Source organism: Epinephelus lanceolatus, chromosome 3, assembly GCF_041903045.1.
Source record: "Epinephelus lanceolatus isolate andai-2023 chromosome 3, ASM4190304v1, whole genome shotgun sequence".
In the NCBI taxonomy this organism is placed as follows: Eukaryota; Metazoa; Chordata; class Actinopteri; order Perciformes; family Serranidae; genus Epinephelus; species Epinephelus lanceolatus.
Window position 1 is genome coordinate 23,203,256 of NC_135736.1, and position 25,360 is coordinate 23,228,615.

Consider the following 25,360-nt stretch of genomic DNA (forward strand, 5'->3'; position numbering starts at 1 on the left):
AATGAATACCTTTGAGGCTGTCTCTTTCTTTCACACAGACACATACACTATTCTGTTTAGGAATCCCTTTCATTGCATCAAGGTCTGTTGAGCCCATAGCAGAAAAAGAGGATCAGTACCAATGTATTCATCAGTCTCTACTCCTCTGATACATATGAATGCATGCTGACTTTGTCCCTGCCAGGCAAGCCTTAACAGTCCTGTTGGCCTAATGAAGGAAGATAATGTCGAGAGAGAGAGAGATAGAGGGAGGCAAAAGACAGAAAAAAAGAGGGTACAAAAATTGGCTGTAGATAGTGAGCGGGGGAACAGAAAGAGAATGAGCGGGGTATAAATATTCAGGCAGGTCTTTTCTGACTAGTGAGTATTCTGTAGGCGTGGGTAGTTTGCTCTCTCTGTGTTAGGTGCTCCCTCGCTCCGACAATCACAGCAGATCAAAAAGACGCTGACGAACTAGGGGAGAAAAGTTTCGCTTCATCAATCACACGCTCCCTGCCTGCGTGCGTGTGTTGTTTTCTATTTACGCACACATATCGAGGACAGGAGTGGATTGCGACGACTTCTTCTGTTTGAGTGCTTTCAGTGTTCTCTTATTGATTGGCGACTCCAGGGAACAAAACTAATTTAGCCGCCGGACAAACGGGCATGTGTGTCTGCGGTGCCTTTTTGTGACTGCGACTGTGACACATATGCATGTGTTTGTCAGCACACATAGATGAATTAGTGCGTACATGAATGCAACAGCTGTTTGTGACTGCAATGGGCCGTTTCTTGGTGAGTGTGGACAACAGATTCAGCTCGAGTAGTCCTGTAGTTGACAGTCACTGCCTGGGGTGTTCACAGTCATGCTTCCAGGAGAAAAGTAGGAATAAATGGAGGAATAAACAGGGTGAAACAGCGCCTGGAGTAAAAAAAAAAAAAAAAAAAAAAAAAAAATGTACAAGAAAAGACAAGAGCGAGGCTAAAATAGAAATTAATGGTACATGTTGAAGGCATTAGGCTTGATGGGTCAGGCCTACCCAGGATAATCATAGATAATCATGTTAGGCGGTGTGCGTGTGTGTGTGTTTGTGTGTGTGTGTGAGTGACTGCCCTTTTCTTTGCTTACCCATTACAGTGAGGTGTGCCCTTGCCTCCACAGGTTTGGCAGTGCTGTTGCTAAGCGACGCTTCACAAACATACAACCCTGTGTCAGAGGAGGTGGGGGCAGGAATAATGAGCCGACGCCCACTGGCCAGACGACGCCCATCACGTTTCCATGACACCACAAGGCTGTCCACCGGTCTGAGGGGAGAAGACAGGAATAGAGGAGAAGCGAAAGAATAGCAGGAATGGGGTGAATTGGAGAAAAAGGAAAAGAGTGACAGAAGGCAATTACAACATATTAAATCCATCAGTTTATGTGTCAATGAGGCAGGAAATGAATGATGACAGTCTGTATATCAGAGCAGTCAGCTCTACTCAGCATGAAGGAGCGTCAGTCAGTTACTCTGGATGTTGGAGAAAGGAAATGGGTTTTCATGTATAGTGAAATTTTGTTTTGGATAAACAACATCAAAACAACATCTTTTTGTGTGTGTGTCTGTGTGTGTATTTCTGCAAGACAGCATTAATACAGCATTGTATCTATTCATGAAAGTGCAGCTCAGTTTTTTTTGGTGCATTTTCATGTTCTTACAAGCAATCTGCATTAAAATTTGCAACTGATTTACTAGGACCACAACTAATTATGTAATCAGCCGCTGAAACTGCCTTCCAGATGCATTTTCTTAAGGACATCTTAAAAGTCGTAGTTTAATTATTGGATTTGTCCACAAACAGTAAGCTGTGAAAATAATTAAAGTAGTGATGCAAATATGAATACTCACTGATAATACAACATCATACGACATATTAAAACATTGCTAAGGCTGCAATTAAACAACAGGAATTATTTATTTTGGAGCCAATTACTTATTGGTTTAAAGTAATAAGTAGGTTCTTGGTTAGAGGGGTTTGTTAAAACCAATGTAGTAAGAGTCATTAAACAAACAGAAATTATTCACATGGAAAGACATAAAACAGTGCATAAAGACGGCTGCGTGTGAAATACGAGCTACTATCATAGTGAACAAGTGATCTCCCCAGAATATATTAGTTTAAAAGTCATCAATGTAACACTCTTTTCATTTATTATTGTAACACTTGTGCTTCTAAGAATTTCTTTGGTTTTTATTCCAACAGCAATCACTTTGACGTGACATCAGATAGAGCAACCAAAGGATGTAATAAGAGATCTGGAGGTGGTGAAGACAAGATGGTAATTCAGCTACAGCTGGCAACTTTTATAATAAAATACCCTTTTGCCATATTTGCTCAAACTGTCATTACATGCACACAATATTATATGACACTGATAGTCTAGGGAAAAAAATCATGTCTCTCCTCCGCCTCCTTTTGCCTCTCATGGCATTTGCCACGAAAAATCAGAGCCAAAGAGTCTTTAATAGAACTGTCACTCAAGTCAATCACTGCTTGTGAACTGCGGACAAATGTCAAACTAAGCAGCGCTGATCAAATATGAGTCAAAATTCTGATACTGTGTTGCCTATGTTTTGCCTGAAATGTTTTCAGTAACATTTTTTAGTGTACTGTTTAGCTGTAAATTGAGAAAGTTTGTCACCCTCCATGTTTGATATAATCAACTGGAAGCACCGCCCATCAACAGGAGCAGCTTTCTCATTTTACAGCTAAACAGCACACCGAAATATGTCTCACCTCAAATGCCTTCAGAAATGTATTTTAGGGTACTGTTTAGCTGTAAAATGATCAAGTTGCTCCAATCAGTGGGCAGTGCTTTGAGATGACTGTATCCAACATGGCGACCGGGGGACAAACTTTCTCATTTTTCAGCTAAACAGTACACTAAAATACCTTTCTGAAAACATTTGAGGTGAGAAATAAGCAATGCAGTATCAGACTCTTGAGTCATATTTGGTCAGTACTGCCTAGTTTGACAGTTTGACCGCAGTTCACGAGCAGTGAGTGACAGCTAACTCCTTAGCTCTGATTGGTTCTGTTTGGATCTGTTTGAGTTCACATGCAGTGAGACCATTAGGAGCAATCTGAAAGGTATGTGATGTGGAAAGAAATGGAAAAAACTGCATTTTTGGGCAGATCTTGTATTCAGCAACATATTTTCTGCTGCTGTTCTGGATGTTAGTAAGCCCAGTTTAGTAATTATGAGAGACATAAAACCATTATTTGTAAGATATCACATTATACTCTCGTTTTTTCATAGTTGGTTGGAGGAATATGCAACCAAGTCCACTTAATATGCAGTCCGACTGTAAATAATACAATGTCAGACATAAAATGTGTTTTGCCTTTTCTTTGGATACAGCTGAGAGTATGCTGCTGCCTCTCTCAGACGATACACCTCGAGGTGTAGACAAAGTTGGAAGGAAAAGTAATTAAACTTATGGCTAGACTGATCTGTCAAAATTTTAATATGCTTACTCAGTGGGTCCTGTCCACAACAAAAGAATCCAAAATGTATCCACAGACAGAAAAGTAGATTTTACAGCCCTTAAATATGAGACCGACTGGCACAGCTTGAGCTCAATCAAACTCCTAATCATCTTAGCACTCTACCAGGACTGTATTGGTGCATATGACTGATTAATGGTTAATGGATGTGGATAGCAGATGCTTTTAGACTTCAGCACTGCACTTGATTTCACTGATCGTGCTCTTCTTTCCCCCAAACTTTAATGGAAGAGTTTCTTTCTTTCAGTTGTTCCCTGGATACAGACTTATTTCTCTGGAGTGAGTATCTTTCAGTGGATTCTCTGATATCAGAAATAGTCCCTGTGGAGTGGGTTGTTTCTGGAAGAAGAAATGCAGGAAATTCTGAGCTAATTTGTCTGCACTTGTAATACTAATAGAGTGGGTTGCAAAGACCCAATTACATGGTGTTCAATAAAAAAGAAGACTGGCCTGAGCATATTTCTCATTATTTGTATGATGGGAATGGATCCTACTGTTGCTAAGATTTTTTTTTCAGCCCACTGTAGGTACATTCCTATCTTGTATTATGTCTAATGTGGTTCAGTCGCTTGTTTTTTCATACTGTACCTTGAGTGCTACCCGGTGGTCAAGTGCTGGTCAAGTGCCTCTGAGAAACATTTAAATAGACTTCGACTTTCACAGATCAGAGCAGCACGTCTAGCCCAGACTAAGTAACACAATCCAACAAAAACCTTGAACAAACAGTTCACAGTGAAGCTCTGAGCCCTGTATATCACCTGTTGGGATCAGATGATTCAGGCTCGCAGTGCTTTTATCTGGTCAGAGCAGCCTCAGCCTCACTTTTCTCTCCAATTAATGGTGGATCCATACAAGAACATGCCTCTGAGAGAATATGCTAAGTACAGATAAAGTTCTCCTCGTGTGTATACTAGGATCAACTGTGGCTAACAAGAAGCAGTTTTCTTCTAGGGCAGGTAGCTGACCTGTAGAGCCCTCCCCAAAGGAGGTAAAAAATGGCCAAACAGTTGCTTCTCCACCCTCTGGCAATAGATTCAGTGAATTCAGTGTGTAATACAGAAAACACTGGCAAGTACTGCAGAAGTTATACATATTGTAGTTATATTGTACCCATGCCAACCCCTGTGACTAAAAGTGTTCCCTTTGTCTTGAGAAAAGAGTCTAAAAGAGTCACTTGTTTAAAGGAAATAAAAGAACACACTACATGCTGAGTTCAAAACAGAAACTGTATTGTTTAACATAAAGCACACATAAGCCAGAGCTCAGTTGTCTTTTCACGGACACAGTGGGAGATTGGACAGTGTTTATCTAAGAGATGAGCGGAAACTGATTTCAGCTCAGTTCTTGAACTGAGGCAGAATTTATTGTTGCTCTGAAAAACATCTGTTGAGTCAGAATAGACTGCACCCCCTGCGTCAGTATGTGTGTGTGCGTCTGCGTGTGTCTATACAATACTTGGAATGGGCAAGTTTGTACGAGTAGGTGTGTTACATTTCCCTGCTGATGTCTGATGGGACTTTGATCCAACTTCTGTTTAAGTTAACTTGGTACACATGTGTGTGTGTCTGTGTGTGTGTGTGTGTGTGTGTGTGTGTGTGTATGTGTGTGTATGTACACTAATACTAGAGGGAGAGACTTGCTGAGCTACGAGTTTATGTGGTGTCCTCTAATTGCCCTGGAAGAAAACAGCGCTGTCTAGCAAGAAAGGAATTGTCGGCACTCGTGTGTGAGTGTGTGTGTTTGTGTGTGTACATGCGCGCGTGTAAATAAAATAAATTTACCTGGCATTAGCAATACACTCCAGTGTCGCCTCGCTCCCTGCCACCACTGTTGTGTCTTTGGGTCCGATCACAATCGCCGGAGCCACAACTTCTGATTCAGGATCTGTGACAGAGGGAGAAAATATGAGAGGCAGTTTAGACCATAAATCACACACAGCAGCACAGACGCAGACCAGAAGAGTCTTTCACTCACACTACTCTACACTTTATACAATCACAGTCTCTTGCACTTACTATGATACTTTTAACACACAAATAAATGCACCATGCTCATGTCCTTTTTAAAAAATGTTAACTAAACCTGGACAGACACTGTGCGGATATAGCCTCACAGTATTCAACTCCAAATTGGTCTAAAGACTGATTTTATCATCAGCCTGTTATTTCAACAATCCAGCATTATGATATCAGATACATTTCTGGCTTTTCAGCTTGTTTTTATATAATTGGAGTGGTATTTTACATGTTGTGGCTAACTGTGGTATTGACTGAGACTGTGCTTATAGACAAAACCAGCAGTCTCAGGTATAAACGGCATTGTACATTTCCACAAACCACAGCTGTTAACAGCTGTTACATGCTAGACTGTCCTGTCAATTAAAAGCTAAAATGCCCAGAAAAAAAATAAACAAAATAAATAAATAAATAAAAAAAATAAATGTGGAAAAAGAAGCTGGGATAACAAGACTCAACAAGCATCCCCACTGGAGATAAAAAATGAATGACCACATGGGTGGAAATCAAAAGCAAAGATGGAGAAATCCCTCCCATCACCCCCAGGTCACAACATGAAATTTAAAATTGAAATGTAAAGAAATGTGATGTTTCAACATATGGTAAATGGACCTGCACTTGTCATCCGACCACTCAAAGCGGTTGTTACACTACGAGTCACATTCACCCATTCACACACACATACATACACTAGTGGCCAAGGCTAACATACAGGGTGCCACCTGCTACTCAGTTTTGAGTGTTTTTAACGCACTCACACACCAATGGAACAGCCATCGGGAGCGATTTGGGGTTCAGTATCTTGGGGATTGAACCGTCGATCTTCCAATCGGTGGATGACCCACTCTACTGCAGAGCCACAGCCGCACATATAATGGTACATTTCATATGCAGTGAATGACATATTTGTGATTTTCAGAAACGCACAGTGCCAACATTTACTCTGGCATTTGGGTTGATAAAACTAAACTTTGCTGTAAAACAGATGGACTGAACCGTCTGCATCTTCCAGCCATCTAAATATTCCTCTTATTTTCTGTTCAAAAGAGATTTGTACAAAGTAACACTATCTTATTTCTCTTTTGTCAGCCTTTATGAGGACGCAGTCAGCGTGATCAAAACAGACTTTATTTAATTTGTCCCGACAAAACCAACTCCATCCCTGTTCATGTTCGCTGTGAGCAAACACATTGTGACTGGTCAATTGAACCATACATTGTGAGAATAGAAGCCACACTTTGGCCATGTAGAGTGATTCAATTGTAGCAGATGTACGACATTAATGAAATTTGTACAGCTTAACACACACACACTCACACACACACACACACACACACACAAATATGCTCAATAAAAATATACACAGGAGAGAATGATAGTACAGTGTATGTCAGGACAGTGGTAAAAAAAAGTGAAAGAAAATTATAGAAGATGAAAGAATGATGGTATATAAGAGAGAATAATAGTAAGTGATTGACAGTGTGTAAGTAAGGATGACAGTATGTGTGATTGAGTGTCAGAGACTGACAAAAAAAAAAAGAATTTGAGTGAAACATTTATTTCCACTACTCCTAAACAGCCATTGTCTCTTATCCCAGACACATCCCATAATTCTCTCTTATAAACAATATCACTCTTTGTCAAACACGCCACTGTTCTGTCTGAAACACATTATCATACAGACTATAATGATGTATTGGAGACAGTAAGATGGTGTGTGTGAGTTACAATGATAGTGTTTAGGGAAGAGTACAGTGGTGAGAGTATGTGAAGGATGATTTATGGCCTAAAAGGTGTGTGGGAGAGTATGGTGGTGTGTGTGCGGGATTGTGATTGTGTGTGTTGTTTGAGTATGATTTATGGTGGGAATAGCCTCTCATAAGAAAAGGACACACCAGGATTGTTATCAGTTTGAAACATCTGCTCAGCAAAATAGTACAAAAACAGTAGAATGGGCAAATAGAAAATAATGTTTAGCAATGTTTTACAGACTGTGTGAAGCCTATATATAACTGTTAGTGTGATGGGTGTGCATTGGTATGAACATCATTGGGTTTTCCATGGATATACTGAACCGATGAATGAGGGAGGAGTAGGGACTACAAATTAACAGGCTAGGTCTGGGTGTGAGGAAGTTGGGTATGGAGCGAAGGCAGGGGGAGGCGAGGAGCAGCTTTGATCTCCCCTTTGAAGGGAAGGAGGAAAAGGTGGTAATTAACTCGCTGCTCTTTATTCCTCCTTCTCATTCTCTCTCTCTTTTCTCTTTTTTTTTAATCGGAGAGAAAGAGCCGAAAAGTCATATCCCACTGTCACACGGAATAAGACATGCGGGAACATGAAGACAGGCAAATGATAGCACGCGCGTGCACGCACACACACACACATGCACACTCTCTACTGTCTTGACACTCACTGATGCTCTAACTCAGCGTAGAGATTGAGTCATTAATGGGGAAGATAAGTGAGGTGACACAAAAAAGAGCGATGGGAAGTAATAGTGGAGGTCTCTATCACTCTCTCCCTATTTCTCCACACACACACACACACACAGACACACACATACACACACACACACACACACACGGTAAATATACACACAAAACTCTTTTATGTCTTTAATCTTATTGTGCAGAGATCGACATCTTGAATGGTGTGTGTTAAACTTCGAAAGGTTTGATGTTGGAGAACTAAAGATGGGTAGCAGTGAAGGAGTGGGTGGAAGATAGACAGAGACAAGAGGGATGGTGGACGAGCAGAGGTAGATGTAGAGCAAGAGGAGAGTGTCCATTAGCTGTCCACTGTGGGAAGCAGAGGTCAGGCAGGGGAGTAGTTGCCATCAGTGGAGACTTAATGGCAGCGGTGTCCGCCGATAATGAGCGAAGGGGGGACGCGAACCCAACCTGTTAACTCTGGGCTGTGAATCTGAAGGGAGCAGACAGGCAAATCAGGACAGCAGGAACACTGGTATGACATGGGAGAACAAGGAGGGAAAAGAAAAGGGCTCAGAGGAGAGAGATGGAGTGTATATGTAGATCGGGGACTGTGCAGATGGTCTTCTTCTTCCTGGAGTGACAGACATGATGGTAGAAGTAGAGGGGAAAGCAAAATGCCATATGGTTGTGTGATCTGCGCTCTTCTTTTCTCTCTGTCAGCGTGTCTAACATCCTCTTTCTCTGGGGAAATCTCTATCATTTCATCTCGTCTGTATCTCTCATTCCCTGCTGCCTGTCTTCCCTCTTTTACTCCCTATCATCCTCTTATCTCTTCCTTTTTGTTGTTTAAACAGGGATTATTAAATTCATCTTCCTCAACCTAAACAAGGATAAATATTCAAACTGGCAGGCAGTGTTATTGTGGCAGCTAAAAGGCTCCCTGTAAAGATTCTACAAAGAGAGTCCAGAAGTTTAATCTAACTCTATTGGATTCCTCATTTAGCAAATGAGAAACACCATGTGGCGGAGAGAGGGAGAGCAGGAGTGATGGAGGGAAAGGGAAAAAAATGCAGGGGAGGGCTGTCGTATAACAAAGCAATATCACAACAACAACTTGGGGCTGAAAAGCTTCATTAAAGAGAGAGGGATGATAAAAAAAGGAGAGCCGTTAAAGCAGTTTAAAAAAATAAATCAAAATAGATGAGAACAGAGGAAAGAGTTTACTTTTTGTGCGTCTGCCTGTGTGCACATGGATGCGGGGATAATTTAGCACCAGAGAGACGCTGACGCATTGCAACGTTACAATGCTCTCGTCAGTGTAATCATTGCTGATTGACAGTTAAGTGCTGCTGAGGTGACACAGCTGTGTGAGTGTGCGTGTGTGTTGGGGGGGGGGGGGGATTCGGATAGAAGTAGAAAAATCCCAAATTAAATCAAGGATGGGAACGATAAAAAAAAAAAACAGGGCTGGTTAAAAGGATTGGTGCAGCTTTAGGGCAGGAAAGAGATAGAGATGGATAAATAGAAGGCGAGAGAGATAGACAGAGAAACGGAGAGAGGGAGAGAGAGATGAAAGGCTATTCCATCCACAGATTAGAATGAAATCCCTCTTCGAATGGATTCTCTCAGATTACAGCTTGTTCTCCTATTAAATCTGTCAGTCACTCCACACTCCCTATTGTGTCAGTGAGTCAGTCGGTGTGTGAGCGCGTGTGTGATCTTTCTATGACTGGAGATCTGTGTGTTTTAAGCCTTTCAAACAAATCTCTGCAGAGACCTAGAGAGCAGAGGGACTGACTGAGCACGCACACACACACACACACACACACACACACACACACACACACACACACACACACACACACACACACACACACATGCACACAGGAGGAGGCTGGAGTTAGCTGACTGTGTATTAATAGAGTTGTCAGATATGTGTCTGCAGGGTTCACAGCCAACTAACACATATCACACTGAGACCGCACACACAACAGAGCGAGAGGAAGAGTTTGAGAGAAGGAAAGAGGGTGAGCTTTTAAGACAGAAAGCGACAAAAAAAAAAAAAAAAAAAGTGAAGAAAGTTGGAAATGAGGGACACTGGATGTGAGAGGTTAAAGGAAACGGAGAGCTTCCTTTAAATTTTCTAAAGAGTTTTTTTGGAGGGTATACAAAAATAAATGGAGAGGAGAAGGTGATCATTTGCTGATCTCTCTTGAGAGCACCACATGTGTGTGAGAGTGGGGCGAGTGTTTGTGCGTGTCACTGCGCTCATTAATGCTGCATGCTGACAGCTAAGTGTCATCGTCTGACTACACTTGCCTTAGAATGCCAATATAAAACCACAAGCCAAGACATGCCACACACACACACACACACACACACACACACACACACACACACACACACACACACACACTCACGCAAAGCCACACCATACCAAGAGCAGAAGATCCAAGCCCCAGGGGGAGACAGACACAGACAATGGGAAGCAGTGAGAGGACCGAGAAAGATGCCCGATTTTAAATATTCATCTCTTCCTTCAGCTGCCAAACCCTCTATCTATCTCTGTCATCGGGCCACACAAGTGATGGAGGGAGGAAGATGGAAAGACGGGAAAGAAAGAGAGGAAGACACAAGAAACATGTAGCAGTAATGGCGAGGCAGGGCAGGAGTTAAGCTCTCGGGAGTGCTCAATGATTATTTGATTAATTTTGAGTATTATATTAGTTGTGGTATTTTGGCTGCTTCACAAAACCCACAATGACATAATGAGGTAACATTTCATCACCACTATACCGGAATAAGGGCATGTGCAATTGCCTGCAAACTTTTTTTGGTACAGTGAGGAAATAAAATATCTTTTCTCCCCCATAATTCTGAAAATCATCAACACATGACAGTGGCTCAGGGGAATAATTCTTCCGGAGGAAATTAAGGCACTTAAACATTTACACATGGTTATTACTCTAAGAGGAGGAAATAGCAATATGTCAGTACTTCACAAATGTAATAATAACAGTGTGTACCCATGAAGAAACGTTATAGCAGGGCTCAAGCACTCTGTGTTCTCTGTGACTCAATGTTTATATATCAGCAGAGATAAACACTCTCTTTGCAAGTGCTTTGGCTCGGTGTGAATCTGCAGCGAGAGGCTGCTTGACTGCCGGGGAGAGAAAGACTGGCACCTAGGTGTGTTTTAGCCGAGCTCAGGTAATAGACTCTCAAGTGGTGCTGTAGGGAAAATTAGTTAGCATGTTTGATGTAGCAGAATGAGGCAATGCCTGCGAGTTAGTTCAGACAGTTGTCTTGAGTCTGCCACCACACTAGAATGGCAAACTCCTCCTGCTGCAATGTCCTTCACACCCCTTTTCATTATGGCAGTGTGCGAATGCCATCAGTGCTCTGCTCACTTTTTTCGCTGCCACCCAGTTAACCAGAAAACTATGCTGACACCAGTGCTGCTGCTGCTGCTGCTGCTGCTGCTCATATAGCATCTACAAAGACCCACCTCCACTCCAGTATCCACCTGGAGTGGCTCTGAGTTAAAGTTCCTCAAGGCAGGAAGTTATTATAACTACTTCCCACTGCAAGGTTAGAACCTTGATGCCAAACATTAACACTGTCTGAAAGCAATATAATGCAAGAATTGGTATTTTTGTGATTTCTGAGTTTCTGAGAGGTACACAGCTGTCACAAATACAAATTGCATCTGCAGAGTTGCAAACTGTTTATACTGTTGTGATGTGAGCTGTAGTGATCTGTCTGACAGCTAACATGATACAACAATTCGACAGCAGAGTCTACATCCCTGCTGATGTAATTTATGAAAGACTGCGACTCCATCTGTCACCTTATCAGTGTCATCCCTGTCTCATGGAGTGTCATGGACAGCTGCACACATACATTTGTTGACCAGCTGAAGGATCTGAAAATAGTAAGTCAGAATCCAAAGAACTATGTCGACTGATACGTAGAGTAAAGCCCTGTTTCCACCGAGCGGTACAGTACGGTACAGTTAAGTTCAGTAAGCTTTTTTTCCGTTTCCACTGTGAAAAGTTGTGGATGGTACCAATGGAACCGTTCCATACTGTTCCCATTTTTGCTACCCCTTCTGTTGGGGTACCTAGCACACAGATCTGGTAAGAAAAGGTGGAGCTGTGAACACTGCAGTCCGTTGATTCATCAGTAGTGGACGGTCACTCTGCTTAGGTCTGAGCTGTGGCTGGTTTTGAGACTCATGTAACCACTGTTCATACCATGTTTTATTAGTAGACTGTAACTATAAAATGAGAGGATGTTTTCCTGCCTCTTGCAGCAGCTGGAGTTACCACACCTTAAATTTCTCTGTGACAACTTTGACCATTACTTTGTTCGCTTTTATATGACATACACTTTTAGTAATAAGTGGATCTTCAAGCATTTATATATATTAATTTTGACAGTATTATGTGAATGGCATATATTCTAATCCTCACTCTAAGAAAAAGACAAGCGCTATGGAGCGTTGTTCCTGTGGGCTCCGGCAACACTAAACCCCTGAGCTTGCTTTAAAAGGACTAAATGCACAAACCCGCTATTTTTAAATATCCCATGGAGACAGACTCTCACTGCAGCCTGTTTTATTTTGTTGTGAAAATGTCTGCATGCAGCCTCGTTCGTCTGTGGTGCAGACTTCCATCTGTGTCACCGGTAATGAGGAAATACAGAGAGTGCTGGACGGAGCAGTGAGTGACAACAACCCTGCCCACATTTAAGAGTACTGTTTGCGGTGGAAACACTAGGGTCTAGGTACCATGTCTGAAGGGTTACTTTAGGTTCCAAAGGTACCATACCGACAGTATTTGGTGGAAACGGGGCTTAATAGTACAAGATTTTACACAAATTTGACTTTACAAACTTAACAGACAGAATAACAAAAAAAGAATGACAGTAAGATTTTTTAAAGCTGAAATATTGCTAACATTTTCAGCCCATGTACATATAAGTTTACTAAGCGTTTGAATGTTTGGCATCTGGAAAACTACTAAACTGTATGAGACAGGGATGACACTGAGAAGGTTACGGCCTACACTACAAGCTTTCATGTAACATTGAAAGATGGGACTGAAGGGATTGTTCTCCCATTAGAGACAGACAGAGACAGAGCTCTACAGCTAACATTGAGACAGTATAAACAGTTTCCATACCTGCATGAGTTGCTCAATTACATGGCATAATTCATGCATTGCTAATAGCGTATGTGGTTTGTATTATTACATCCATGATCCTTCACCTCTGCCATGAGGCTGTACAGAGAATACAGAGCCAACGTTAGCTTCTTTTCTTTTTCTACCAAGTTTATTGAGACAATTACACAAAAAGTTTACAACACCTTGTGTATAAAACTTGAGTCTACAATTACACACACAACAGGGGCAGCAGGACTAAAGATACCAACAAAAAGATAAAACTAAACTAATCTCTTCTTATAGCTAGCTGGTGGTGTTTGTTGTCATGCTGCGCAACATTAAGGACTTCTCCCTTGAGATCCTGCCCACTCACCAAAGTTTGGGATGAGAATGGAAGAGGTGCCATGCTCCCTATTACAAGTCCATCTAACATCTAAATGATGTTGAAGCTGTTATTTTAAGGTAACAAATGCATAATGTTGCTTTGATAATTATTTCCACATAAACTGGCTGACTGGATTAAACAACATCAAGCCTCAGATTTTGTCTGATGTAATCCTTGTCCAGTGTTCAGTCTATAACACAGGGAAAATAAACCAAGGTTGCCATACTGAAGATGCTAGCAAGCTACAGAAAAGAGACGCACAACGAAACCAAAGCTTTCCTTGTAAAACTTTCCAAGGCCATGCTAAACCACAAGAAGTTGTATGTTGAATAGACACTGTGAGTATTCTACATTATTTCCAATAGATGCAGGCCTACAGCAGGCTGACCTTGAGGTTACAAGTGTCCCGCTGTAGGTTTGTCTTACTGGCCACAAGGCTGAAAACAGGTGGACCATCTTTTACAGTGTGTACCGACCACTGCTGCCAACGTGACCTGCAGCAAAGCATTTAGCTGAGCAACCCTTGGCTCTGACCTTCTAGTGGGAGTAAAGGGTCGCAGCAATATTTGTCTCTGCTTAGATAGAGAGAGAGTAAGAGGGAGCCGGAGCAGAAAGAGCAGGGAAGATAATGTAAATGTAAATGGGTTCTTTACCTGTTGACCCGCGGTTCTTCTTGCCAACTGTCCATCAGCCAGAGAGAATGAGATGAAGAGAAGTGGGACAAAAGGGGAGGTGGGGAGTTGGGGGAAAGAGGGAAAACAGGAGAGATATAATTTAGATTTCAAGTGTTTCCTTGGGGTGCAGCAAAAAGACACATTTAGCAAATACACTTTTAAAAATGCCAAAAAGAAAATACAGGCTTTCACAAATCAGCAGCTCTGAGGCATCTCAGAGTTGAGTAGGCACACAGAAAGAGGAGACTCTGTTCTCTGAGAAGGAGGAAAAAACAAATACAGACAGAGTGCAAGATATGGATGAGAGGGAGGAAGAGGCAGAGAGGAAGAGAGAACTGCATGTTATCATGGAGTCCAGAGGAAGACAAGCTGTTTGCAGCCCATCCATCAACTGCCAGCTACCAAATTTTGTCTCTCTCATTCACTCCTTTCTTGTCCCCCTCTATCTTCCCCCCTCTGCCTTTCTCCCCATGTTTGTCATAAGTCTAGAGGTAGCAAGACTGTAGGCTGCTAGGAAATGATGGCATTGACATTCTACTGGCAGAAAATCTACATTCACTATTCATCTATCAATACACTACCCCCTATTCAGCCACTCAGCCACTCACTCAACTCTTGAATACCGGGTGTGTGATTGTGTGTGTAGATGTGTTTCATCTAAGCGAGTGTAAGTGTGGAAAAATGTGCGTCACGGCATTAATTTAGATTCTGATGTTTCACATCGGCATCGGCGCAAAGTTGGTTCAGCCTATGCGACTGACACACTCGCACACTCTGTGTACAGCATGGGCTAAGTGATGAAGAGTGAGTAAGCAAGCTGAGGAGAAAGAAAAACAAAAGCAGCTACAAAATTTACTTAAAGAAAGCTGAGAGAGGAAAGAAAAGCACAAACACTTGCATTCATCATTTCTGATGAAAATAAAGATTATCTGTTGTAAACGACCTCCTGTTACCAAGCGAAATGTGTCCATGGAGTATCAGAAACGGACAAGTGCTCAGAGCTGGCAATAAAGTTTGGATCTATCCGTTTTTGATCACATAATTTATGATATAAATCACATTTTTGTCAATAGATGACTTTAGACAAAACAGTTGACATGTTAGACATAACAGGTGAAACTACTAAACCTTGCTTACTTTTTGGGAGCTACTTGATCCAAACACTGGAGGTCCTGGCTCATAACCGTGAAGTTTATAATCCTAAATTATTGATATGGTATGAGTGAAAGTTTAACTGCGAGAGTATGACTCCTGAAATTGATGTGGAAAGATTCACCGGAGAGAGAAGACGGACTTGGACCAGATCCCAAAAAACTTGGCTCAGGTGTTGCTGATACACAGGTACTGTAGGCATAATACTGCTCTCTAAAGATCAAGGCACACTGCTTTGTTGAGGTACATAAATTTGACAACCATTATTATCGTAGCTACAGGATTAAACAACAACAACAACAACAACAACAACAACAACACATATTGGCTGTACATCAGTTTTCCTCAGACTCAAACATATATACATTTAAACAATACCTCAGAGACATTGGTATAAAAAAAACAGCAATGCTTATACAATACTTATTGTAAACGCACCTAAACACAGCTGTTTAACAGGAGCACAGTTTGGGCTGTTAAGTAGCAGTATTGGGTAGTCTATTATTTTGGAGTGTCTAAAAGAGGGTCAGTGCACACACACACACATACACAAATGCCCACTGACACACAAACAGACACACGCAGGCTTTGGTCTGGGGGGCATACAATTCTGCGTGTGTATTCAAATGATGTGTCATACTGAGTCATCTTCAGTTTCAAATGGGAACAGAGAAACAATGGGGACATCAGGGGACAACAGAGAGAGAGCGAGCTAGTGCGTGTGCGTGTTCACAACAAAACAAAGCATCTGACGTTTACAGAGCTGAATCCACCAAACATATTTTCCAGTAACTTTCACTTCCCTCATTGTTTGAAATGCTTTGGATCATTTGCTGTCTTAATCAATGTGTTTATTGATGTGCATTTCACTGCGGAGATAACTGCTGTGGTGCAGGCAGATGATGTTTCACTGATCTGACTCTTAGCCCTAAATGAAAACAAAAACAGGCTATCATGGCTGATAGTAATATGATGTGTTTAAAATACAGTTTAAGGTGATGTGAAAATATTAGTGTGTGCCTAAGTGTGTTTCGGTCTTGAGTATAATTTGTATTCATGAATTCACTATTGTGTATTCAGCTGCCTGAAGGACCTACAAACAAGCAGGTCACCATGTCCTTTGTGTGTGCTTGCCACAGTGTGTGTGTGTATGTGGGGTGTCTATGTGTTTGTGAGAGTACAACAGGGAGTAAGTACAGTATTTGTGTGTTGCGTCTGCTATTCAATACAACAATACTGTGTGCTGTACATGTCCTTTCATGTGTGTGAAGGCTACTGTTGCTTTGTGTGTCATGTCTCACTGTGTTAACTTCCCAGCTGACCTGTGCAGGTGCTGACCCTTCAGTCCCCAGCTGTGGGTCACCTATTTGCTGCAGCACCCCCCAACCCCTCCATGACTCACCCCTCCCACCCACCCCCATCTCCACCACCTCTCGATGCACAAACAGCCCCGCCGGGCCTTCCTTCCTCCCTTCCTCTCCATCTACATACAACCAGACACCCCTTTGCCCTTGGTGACAATCTATTCCCTTGCACAGCCTTGCTTCGTTCTCCCCATCCACCCACGTCGGCATCCACTGTCACACTTCCCCAAGCGAAAGGATACTTTTTTAGCAACACATTTGGGTCTTTTCTTTCTCTCTCTTGGCTGTTTTAAAACCCAGAGTTCAACCTCAAAACCCTTACCATTCCAATTTACCCTGTCAATCTCACTCTCCCTTCACTCTGGTCCTTGCTCTGCAACACACACACACACACACACACACACACACGCAAACACACATGCGCCTATTTGAAATTCATATGTAAAACTCCAATTTCCAATCCTCACACATTCACAGAGAGAAACACAAGGACGTGTGGACCTCATCTACACACACTGAAACACACACACACACATTTTTGTGTCCGATAAAATAATAAGCTGGCTGGAGTGTTGACCTAAGACCTCAGCAAAATTCCTGATGGACCTAGATGGTAAAATTTCGTAGTCCGTATGCTTCCTCTCCTGATACCCAGTACTCTGTCTCACTTTGTAAATCTGTCCAGAATTCAGGAGAGTTATCATTTATACACAGCATATAAACAGCAGTGAGCAGGTTTACATATTAAATCTTAGTTTTCACACAACTCGACACTCTGCAACCCCCGAATCCAGCGTTCTGCTCAGATTCTCCCTCTCTCCATAAATGTGGACTCTGGGAAGGTTACATCTTCCTGCTGTCTGCCTGTCTGCACCAAAACACTAGCACCAGTTGACCTTTCCAATTTACCATGTCAATCATGCCCCCCCCCCCCCCCCCCCCCCCCCCCCCCCCCCCCCCCCCCCCCCCCACACACACACACACACACACACACACACACACACACACACAGCTGGTATGCACAGCTCAGTCTCCCATACACATCCAGGTAAAAGTTGGTGTCAATCATCCTTGTATGAATCCCAAATGTCACCAGGTTTTGACATTCTCTTTGCTCACTGTCGGGAAGAAAAAAGGTTAGCTTATCCCTGCCTTTCTTCCTCCTCTTCCTTTTTCTTCAACACCAACATTATTTGTACTCTCCTCTCTCCTCATCTCGACTCCTCAGACTTTACGTTTATTTGTGCCTAAACAGATGCCTGCACTCAAATACGCACTTGAGGTAAAAAAAAAAAATCCACCAATCCCTTGTTAAACATTACCTCTTATTACCTCAAGAGTTGAACAAAGAGCACAGAAATGAGACGGTGAATAAAAAATGTGCCATTGAATGGATAAACAAACATCCAGCCTTTAAAAGAAACAACAGAAGTACAAGGGAAACGTATTAAAAAACGAAACGCCAGTGCCATGTTTCATTACATGGCACTCTCAATGGGAAATAGATGTAAATGTTCAATTCATACTGTGAGCCTAATGATGGCATGAAAAAAAGACATCATTTCCAATTCAAAAGGAGAGTGCTGCTTCCGCAAGTTTGCGCCTCTGATAAGAGACAGACAGAAAAAGTAGGAAGCCTCTGATCTTGCAGAAATATTAAAAAGGCAAGAGAGAGGAAGCGAGGGATGAAAGACATGGGGAAGACAAGGGAAAGTTGGAGCCAAAAGGTGGGGCTTTAAAAGGCAGTGATGTGGTGCTGCTGTGTGCCCACCACCTCAGGGTGAAATACCAGATGGAGACGGGACCAAGAGAGACAAGAAAGAGGAGATGCATCATTACTAAATCAGGATGTTTCCCCCTTTCTTCTCCTCTTTTATCCAGTATGCTGCAGGGTACTCCCCCATCCCACTCTTTCTTCACTGTCACCTATTTTTTTGTCTTCATCTCTCTACCTCTCTACTATCGCTTCCCTCTGTCCCGCAGACTCGAAGAACTGTGTCTAAGAGACCCTTAGCATAAGTAAATAAGCCTCATTTATAAGAAGATACTGAATTTTAAGTGCCTCCTTCAGAAACAAGTGATATTCCAGCTAAGCGTTCACTGCTCCCTGTGTAGCTTCTGCTTTTGAGAAAGTCCATTCATTTACTACATGGCAGTGAGTCGAGGGACGAGGCCTGGAGGAATGTGACAGATCAATGGAGGGCAACACGTCCTGGCATTTCCTTAAGACACTCGCTCGCAGACTCACAGTCTTTGAAGCATAATAAAAATGTGAATACTGTACTAAGAATTTATTGATCCTCCTTTTCTTTGAAGAAAACCACGCTTTGGTATACCACAACATTGTCACATAATTCTTAAAGGCTGGAAGTTAGGATTATTTCTTTATAATCAAATCAATTGATCTACTACTTTTCAGCTAAGAACCCTTTGCACCGTGTGATTTTGGGCTGTCCCTGACCAAAGTTGAAAATCAATTTGTGTGTGGACCTACATCACCCTGTGACACACGTCCTCTGATGGCTGATTTAAATCCTACAATGTGAAAAAAATATCATGATGCAGACTTCGCTGGTGAACTAGCATAATGCTACTGCTAAAAATATATTTACCCCAAACTAACTCTGCAAAAGTGACATTACATGTTGTCCTCTTTTCCCCGTTTTTTTTTTTCAACCTGCCGACACAAAGGCCAAAGCTTGTTTATTGTTTTGCTACATTTTCCAAACATGAGTGCGAGTTGCTGACATGTCTGTGCTCGCATTTGCTTTCCCCCAGCACATTCATCGCACCATCTGACATGCCTTAAACTGATATCATACAGTCTGACACAGATTTACTGGAAACATCTTGCACATTTTGGCGTACAATTAACTTGTGAGATTGTTGTTATCACACAGTGTTCTTAGTCTCAGAGTTATTTGAGCAAGGAATTTAAGATCATGAACCCCTCAGAGACAACACGCTTCACACATGACGACTATTTCCACTAACACAGAGATTTCTTTTTTAGTCACTGAAGCCAGAAAGGAGCACATATTGAATGACTGAGGTTAAACATAGGACAACAAGGTAGGCTGTGCAGTCTTTTTACTGGGCCACTGACTAATTCCTGCAAGAACATGAAATCTTGAGTTTGCCTTTCTATTTTTACTGGATTTCACATAGGAAACAGAAACAGAGAAAGACACTCAATATAGATGAGATGACATTGAAACGGGCTGAGTCCAACTTCGTCTGAACACTCATCATGGCCAATCATTTTTAGAATTGGATCAGCGATCGTAATGCGGGTCCAAGCAATTCGTCTATAAAATATCACAAAATAATGCAAAATGTCCATCAAAATTTGCCAGACCCCAAGGTGCCCCCTGCAAATTGCTTCTTTTGGTCAAAACCAACTGTCCAACCCCAAAATAGCCAATTTACAGCAATATAAAGCAGACAAATCCTCATATTTGTGAGGCTAATATTCTCACAGCAATTAAATGATACAGGAAATAGAAACACATCATTTGATAAACATCAGTCAAAGCATATCAGTTCCTCACCTGCATATATTCTCTGTTTATTTAAAAGTGATGCTCATTTCATTCAGCTGTACTTCTTCTGAAAGTATCCTAATTGCCTGCAAACAATCCCATATTTAATTATGCTGCATGTTAGCCTCCCGCTGCAACAAAGAAAAGCTCGCTCTTACAATCACTTCCATGCTGACTGACTCCGCGTCTGTGTGTAAAAAGTGCACGTGTGCATGCCCGTGTCTTTATGTCTGAGTATATATGTAAAGCAATTGCTCATGTGGGCAAAGAACAGTTAGGGTCTGTGTCTGATTAATGGCTTAATTGATTAAGTGGCTCAGAGATTGATTGGTCGGGTCTGGCTATAACAGATTCATTAGAACAGTGATAGATCAGTGAGATCTGGCTGCAGCTGTTCCGCCTGATTCCGGACAGCACGGCCTGGTAATGGACATCATCTGTCTGTCTGTGGATCACAATATGTCCACATGCACACACACTGCTCTGTGTGTGTGTGTTTCACGACGTGGAGGCTACACACATCTCCTCATTTCTTCAATCACTCCAAACAACCAGACGGGGGAGAGAAGAGAGTGGCGGGGAGGAAAGTAGGGATGAGGAGGAAGGAGGAGAAGGGTGGAAACTATTTTTGGATTAAAGGCCCTGTTGATCTATTCCTGTTTTCAGCATCCCCTCTCAATCTTCAACTTTTACACTCTGCCTCTCTTTCTCCCTTCCTATCCATCTCTATCGTCCTCAAAGCTTTCCCAATTTCGCACTTGCTCTTGGTTCGCCTCTTTTTCTTTGACTTTCTCTGGTACCCGATCCCTCATCATCTCTTCCCTGCTCAGCCTCATCCCCCCTTTCTCTCTCTTTTATTTTATCTCCTCCTCTTCTACTAATTCTTTGTGAGTACTTTGTTTTGCCCTGAAACCCTGATAAAAACAGTGCCTAAGGTACACACTGATAGCGCAGGGGACAAGAGGACAAACGCACACGCACACTTATGTATGACTGTGTGTCTGGGAATTCGTAAACGGCTGTGAAACGTGGCTGCATTTTAGCAAGGCTTTCACAAATGAAGACAGTGCAGTAGAAAGCACCGCCCACACAGTCTTTCAGACCATGGTGTCAGTTCAGCAGCTAATGAACAATTGGGAAATATGTATGCTTGTGTTTAGCTGTGAATTTCAGAGTTTGTATGTGTGAATGTGTGAGTTTTATTTGTGTGAGAATGTGAAACATGACTGGCTCTATGCATCTCAATATATGAACATGACTTATTTACAGTGTGTTGGCTTAAAAGTGAGGCTTAATTCTTGACCTTGATCATGTGATGTGGCTAAAAGCTCCTGAAAAGGCGACTGAGTGGTCCTGAAATTACCACTTGTCTGTCAACTGCTGTTTCCAAGGTCAAGCTCAGTCAACATACTGCATGTCTGTGTTTGTATTTATGTGTCAAGCCTTATTCTGATTTAGTGTTAATAAAGATAATGTACCATCACCACCACCACCACCACCATCATCATCATCATCATCATCATCATAGTGCACTGATGTCCTCATGTTACTATCAGTATTGGAAAGAAGCATGTTCTTCACTTAGCTGTGCTACACACAAACATACGTAGAGCTGGGCATTAAATCAAAATAATATCCAATGTTGTGATATAAGTTTTAATATAATCTAGAATCTGGAATCTGGTTATTGCAATATCAACATATATCTTAAAAAAATTCATCTCCAGGCCTCTGATGATGCTTTACAGTCAGTTTTGTGACCTTGTTTGTGGGTGGTACTTCAAAAAAGCTAGTCATTCTATGTCATTGATCATCATATTCACATTACAACTTACTTTACCTCCACACGGGTGGGGTACACCCTGGACAGGTCGCCAGAATATCACAGGGCCAACACATAGAGACAGATGACCATTCATACTCACATTAACACCTACGGCCAATTTAGAGTCACCAATTAGCCTGCATGTCTTTGGACTGTGGGAGGAAGCTGGAGTACCCAGAGAAAACCCACGCTGACATGGAGAGAACATGCAAACTCTGCACAGAAGAGCTCCCTCATCCCGAGGTTTGAACCAGGAACTCTGTTGCTATGAGGCGACAATGCTAACCACTGCACCAACATTCATTCATTCATTCATTCATTCATTCATCCATCTTCTAACCGCTTCATCCTCTTGAGGGTTGCGGGGGGGCTGGAGCCTATCCCAGCTGACATCGGGCAAGAGGCAGGGTACACCCTGGACCATCGCAGGGCTGACACATACAGACAAACAACCATTCACATTCACACCTACGGACAATTTAGAGTTATCAATTAATCTAGTCCCCAGTCTGCATGTCTTTGGACTGAGGGAGGAAGCCGGAGTGCCCGGAGAGAACCCACACTGACACGGGGAGAACATGCAAACTCCGCACAGAAGGGCTCCCACGCCCGAGATCGAACCGGCAACCCTCTTGCTGTGAGGCGAGAGTGCTAACCACCACACCACCGTGCCGCCCTGCACCAACATGCTGCCCAATTATCAATATTGTTGACCAAATATCTTGATCAGTATTGTAGGGTTGACTATTGGTGCTTCCACAAAATATTGACACAATGAGATTTTTGATACACAATCAGCAATGTGGATATAATATGGAGAGTGGTCTATCAGTTTGAGAGCATTATTTATTGATTTCACGTTCAAAAACCCTGCCCTCGCACTCAAATAGCCTCTGCTTGCACTTGGATTTAATCTGTTTCTGCTCAAACTGTGTGCTCGCACTCAGATACCATGTTGCTTGCACAGATTTCCTGCTCCAGCTTCGGCTTTTCTCCTCGCGCTCAAACTGTTTCTGTGTGCTTGCGGAATTTCTGCTCTCAGATTTCTGCCCTGCGCTGGATTTTTTTTTGTGTAACAACCCTGTTAAAATCCCCCAACCAATAGAATGCCAGATTTGCTGTTGTATTACACAACTGTTAGTTCCGACCGAGTAATTTGATTGGACGAGAGGCATTCCGTGAGTGCTGATATAGAGTATAACATCACTGGGACATGTAACAGTAAAGTCACTCTGCTCACAGGTGTTATAAATATAAATACAATCGTTAATTAACCAGCTGTCACACTTGTTACATTGATGTAAACCGACACTATAGCGTTACACCAAGAAGATGGATATTTTCCCCCAAATTACATTTATATACAGCAATATAAAGCAGACAAATATATATATATATATATATATATATGTATATATATATATATATATGTAAGTGATAATGTATAGTGAGCCAATGACTGTTGAAAAACAACTCCCAACAGGGGCAGAGGGTGGGAGTGGATGAACCCGGTTAAAGAGTACCCGCCCGGACGGGACGCTCTAATACTAAAGCAAGCGCAGGGATCATTTCATTGGTCAACAGTAAATCTGGCATTCTATTGGTTGGGGGATTTTGACAGGGTTGTTACACAAAAAAATCCAAGAGCAGGGCAGAAATCTGAGAGCAGAAATTCCACGAGCGCACAGAAACAGTTTGAGCGCGAGGAGAAAAGCCGAAGCTGGAGCAGGAAATTTGTGTAAGCAACATTGTATCTGAGTGCGAGCAACATGGTATCTGAGTGCGAGCACACAGTTTGAGCAGAAACAGTTTAGATCCAAGTGCAAGCAGAGGCTATTTGAGTGTGATGGCAGGGTTTTTGAGTGTGAAATCAATAAATAATGCTCTCAAACTGATAGACCACTCATTTGAATAAAGATAGGGATAAAGCTCCATGATATAAGGACTAAGCAGGCAAAGGCAAATAATAGAACAGCTGATAGAGTTCAGAACATTGCATCACTTACTGTAATGCAGCCTTTAAACCAGGAGTAGACAGAACTTACAATATCAATACACAGCCCAGCTCTAATCAAGGCTTTCGTTTTCTAAAAATAAAAAAAGTTCAAACAAATAAGAACGAACAAGTACTTTGTTCAAATCAATTTGAACCCATCACATGTAGCCTAAACATCTTTACATTATAAATATGATGTTTGTTTTTTTTTCATTAGTGGTGTCTCTGCTACTTCACTGAGGAAAGCTACTGTAACAGGTGACTTCAGATTTGCTGTCATGGTAATATCACTGTGGACAATTTTTCAAAGGCAGCAAACAGCTTCAGCTTTATCCAAAATGTTTCCATCTGCAGTGTCGAAGGTTTCCACACATTATTTCTTAGATTAGTGTAATGATTAGCTAATGTCCTCCTTTGCTTTAATAAAGGAGACACTGAAGGTGTCTGTTAATAATTAGTTTAGAAATTTTCCAATATTTCAGTTAGTCAAATATTTGAGTTTGCTTAATAATTGTAAATTCACTGCATTTATATAGCCTTGCTTTATAGAAAACAACTTAACAATTTGATTCTGATTCAATTTGCCTCACGCTCTCTAACAGCGATTGTCTAACAAATACAGCTGAGGTTCAGTGTCTTGCTCAAGGACACTGACACATGACGACAGGAGAAGCCAACTCTGCCATTAGTGAACTATCAGCTCCACCTCATGAGCCGAAGACACAACTTCTTTTGGGAATTTTCATAAAATGTACAAATATCATCACAGAAAATCTTATCCATATTGCACACACACACACACACACACATCATATGCTAAGTCAAACAACCAGTGACACCATAACCTCTCTCTTTGCCCCCTTCCCTCTGCCATTAAACATATTTCCCCTTCCTCAGCACCTCATCATCTCTCTTCCTATTTACCCATCCTTTTCTTCCCTCTGTTCCTCCAATCCAATCTTTCCTTTACCGCCCAGCACCATCATTCACCAGCTCTGTTTTCCTCCCTCAATCTCTCCTTTTCGCTTCCACTTCTATTGCCTCAAATTAACATCTGCTGACTGGCCTGCTACTCCAATAACCTGTTACACCCAGCAGGAAGCACTGACACACAGAGACAATCAGTGTGTTCGCATGCACAATAATATTTCATTTATATTCGGGATACTCTGAAAACTGTTTATGAAAACCCTGAATACAGCCAGTGTGTGCTGATACAAGCTGGCATATGAGCAGCGTATCCCGTTGGGCAGCTCAGTTTGGAGTCGTGAAGCCTCAC

General features: G+C 42.0%; 1 protein-coding gene across 1 annotated transcript in view; it reads right to left on the reverse strand.

Moving 5' to 3' along the window:
• LOC117255508 (protein sidekick-1-like) overlaps positions 1 to 25,360 on the reverse strand; it is a 282,626-nt gene that overhangs the window by 105,173 nt on the left and 152,093 nt on the right. Inside the window, exons 6-8 of the mRNA XM_033624487.2 lie at positions 14,182 to 14,208; positions 5,310 to 5,412; positions 1,109 to 1,284 (exon numbers count right to left, since the gene is read on the reverse strand). Coding sequence (XP_033480378.2) covers positions 1,109 to 1,284; positions 5,310 to 5,412; positions 14,182 to 14,208 — 306 coding nt within the window. The remainder of the gene's footprint in view (positions 1 to 1,108; positions 1,285 to 5,309; positions 5,413 to 14,181; positions 14,209 to 25,360) is intronic.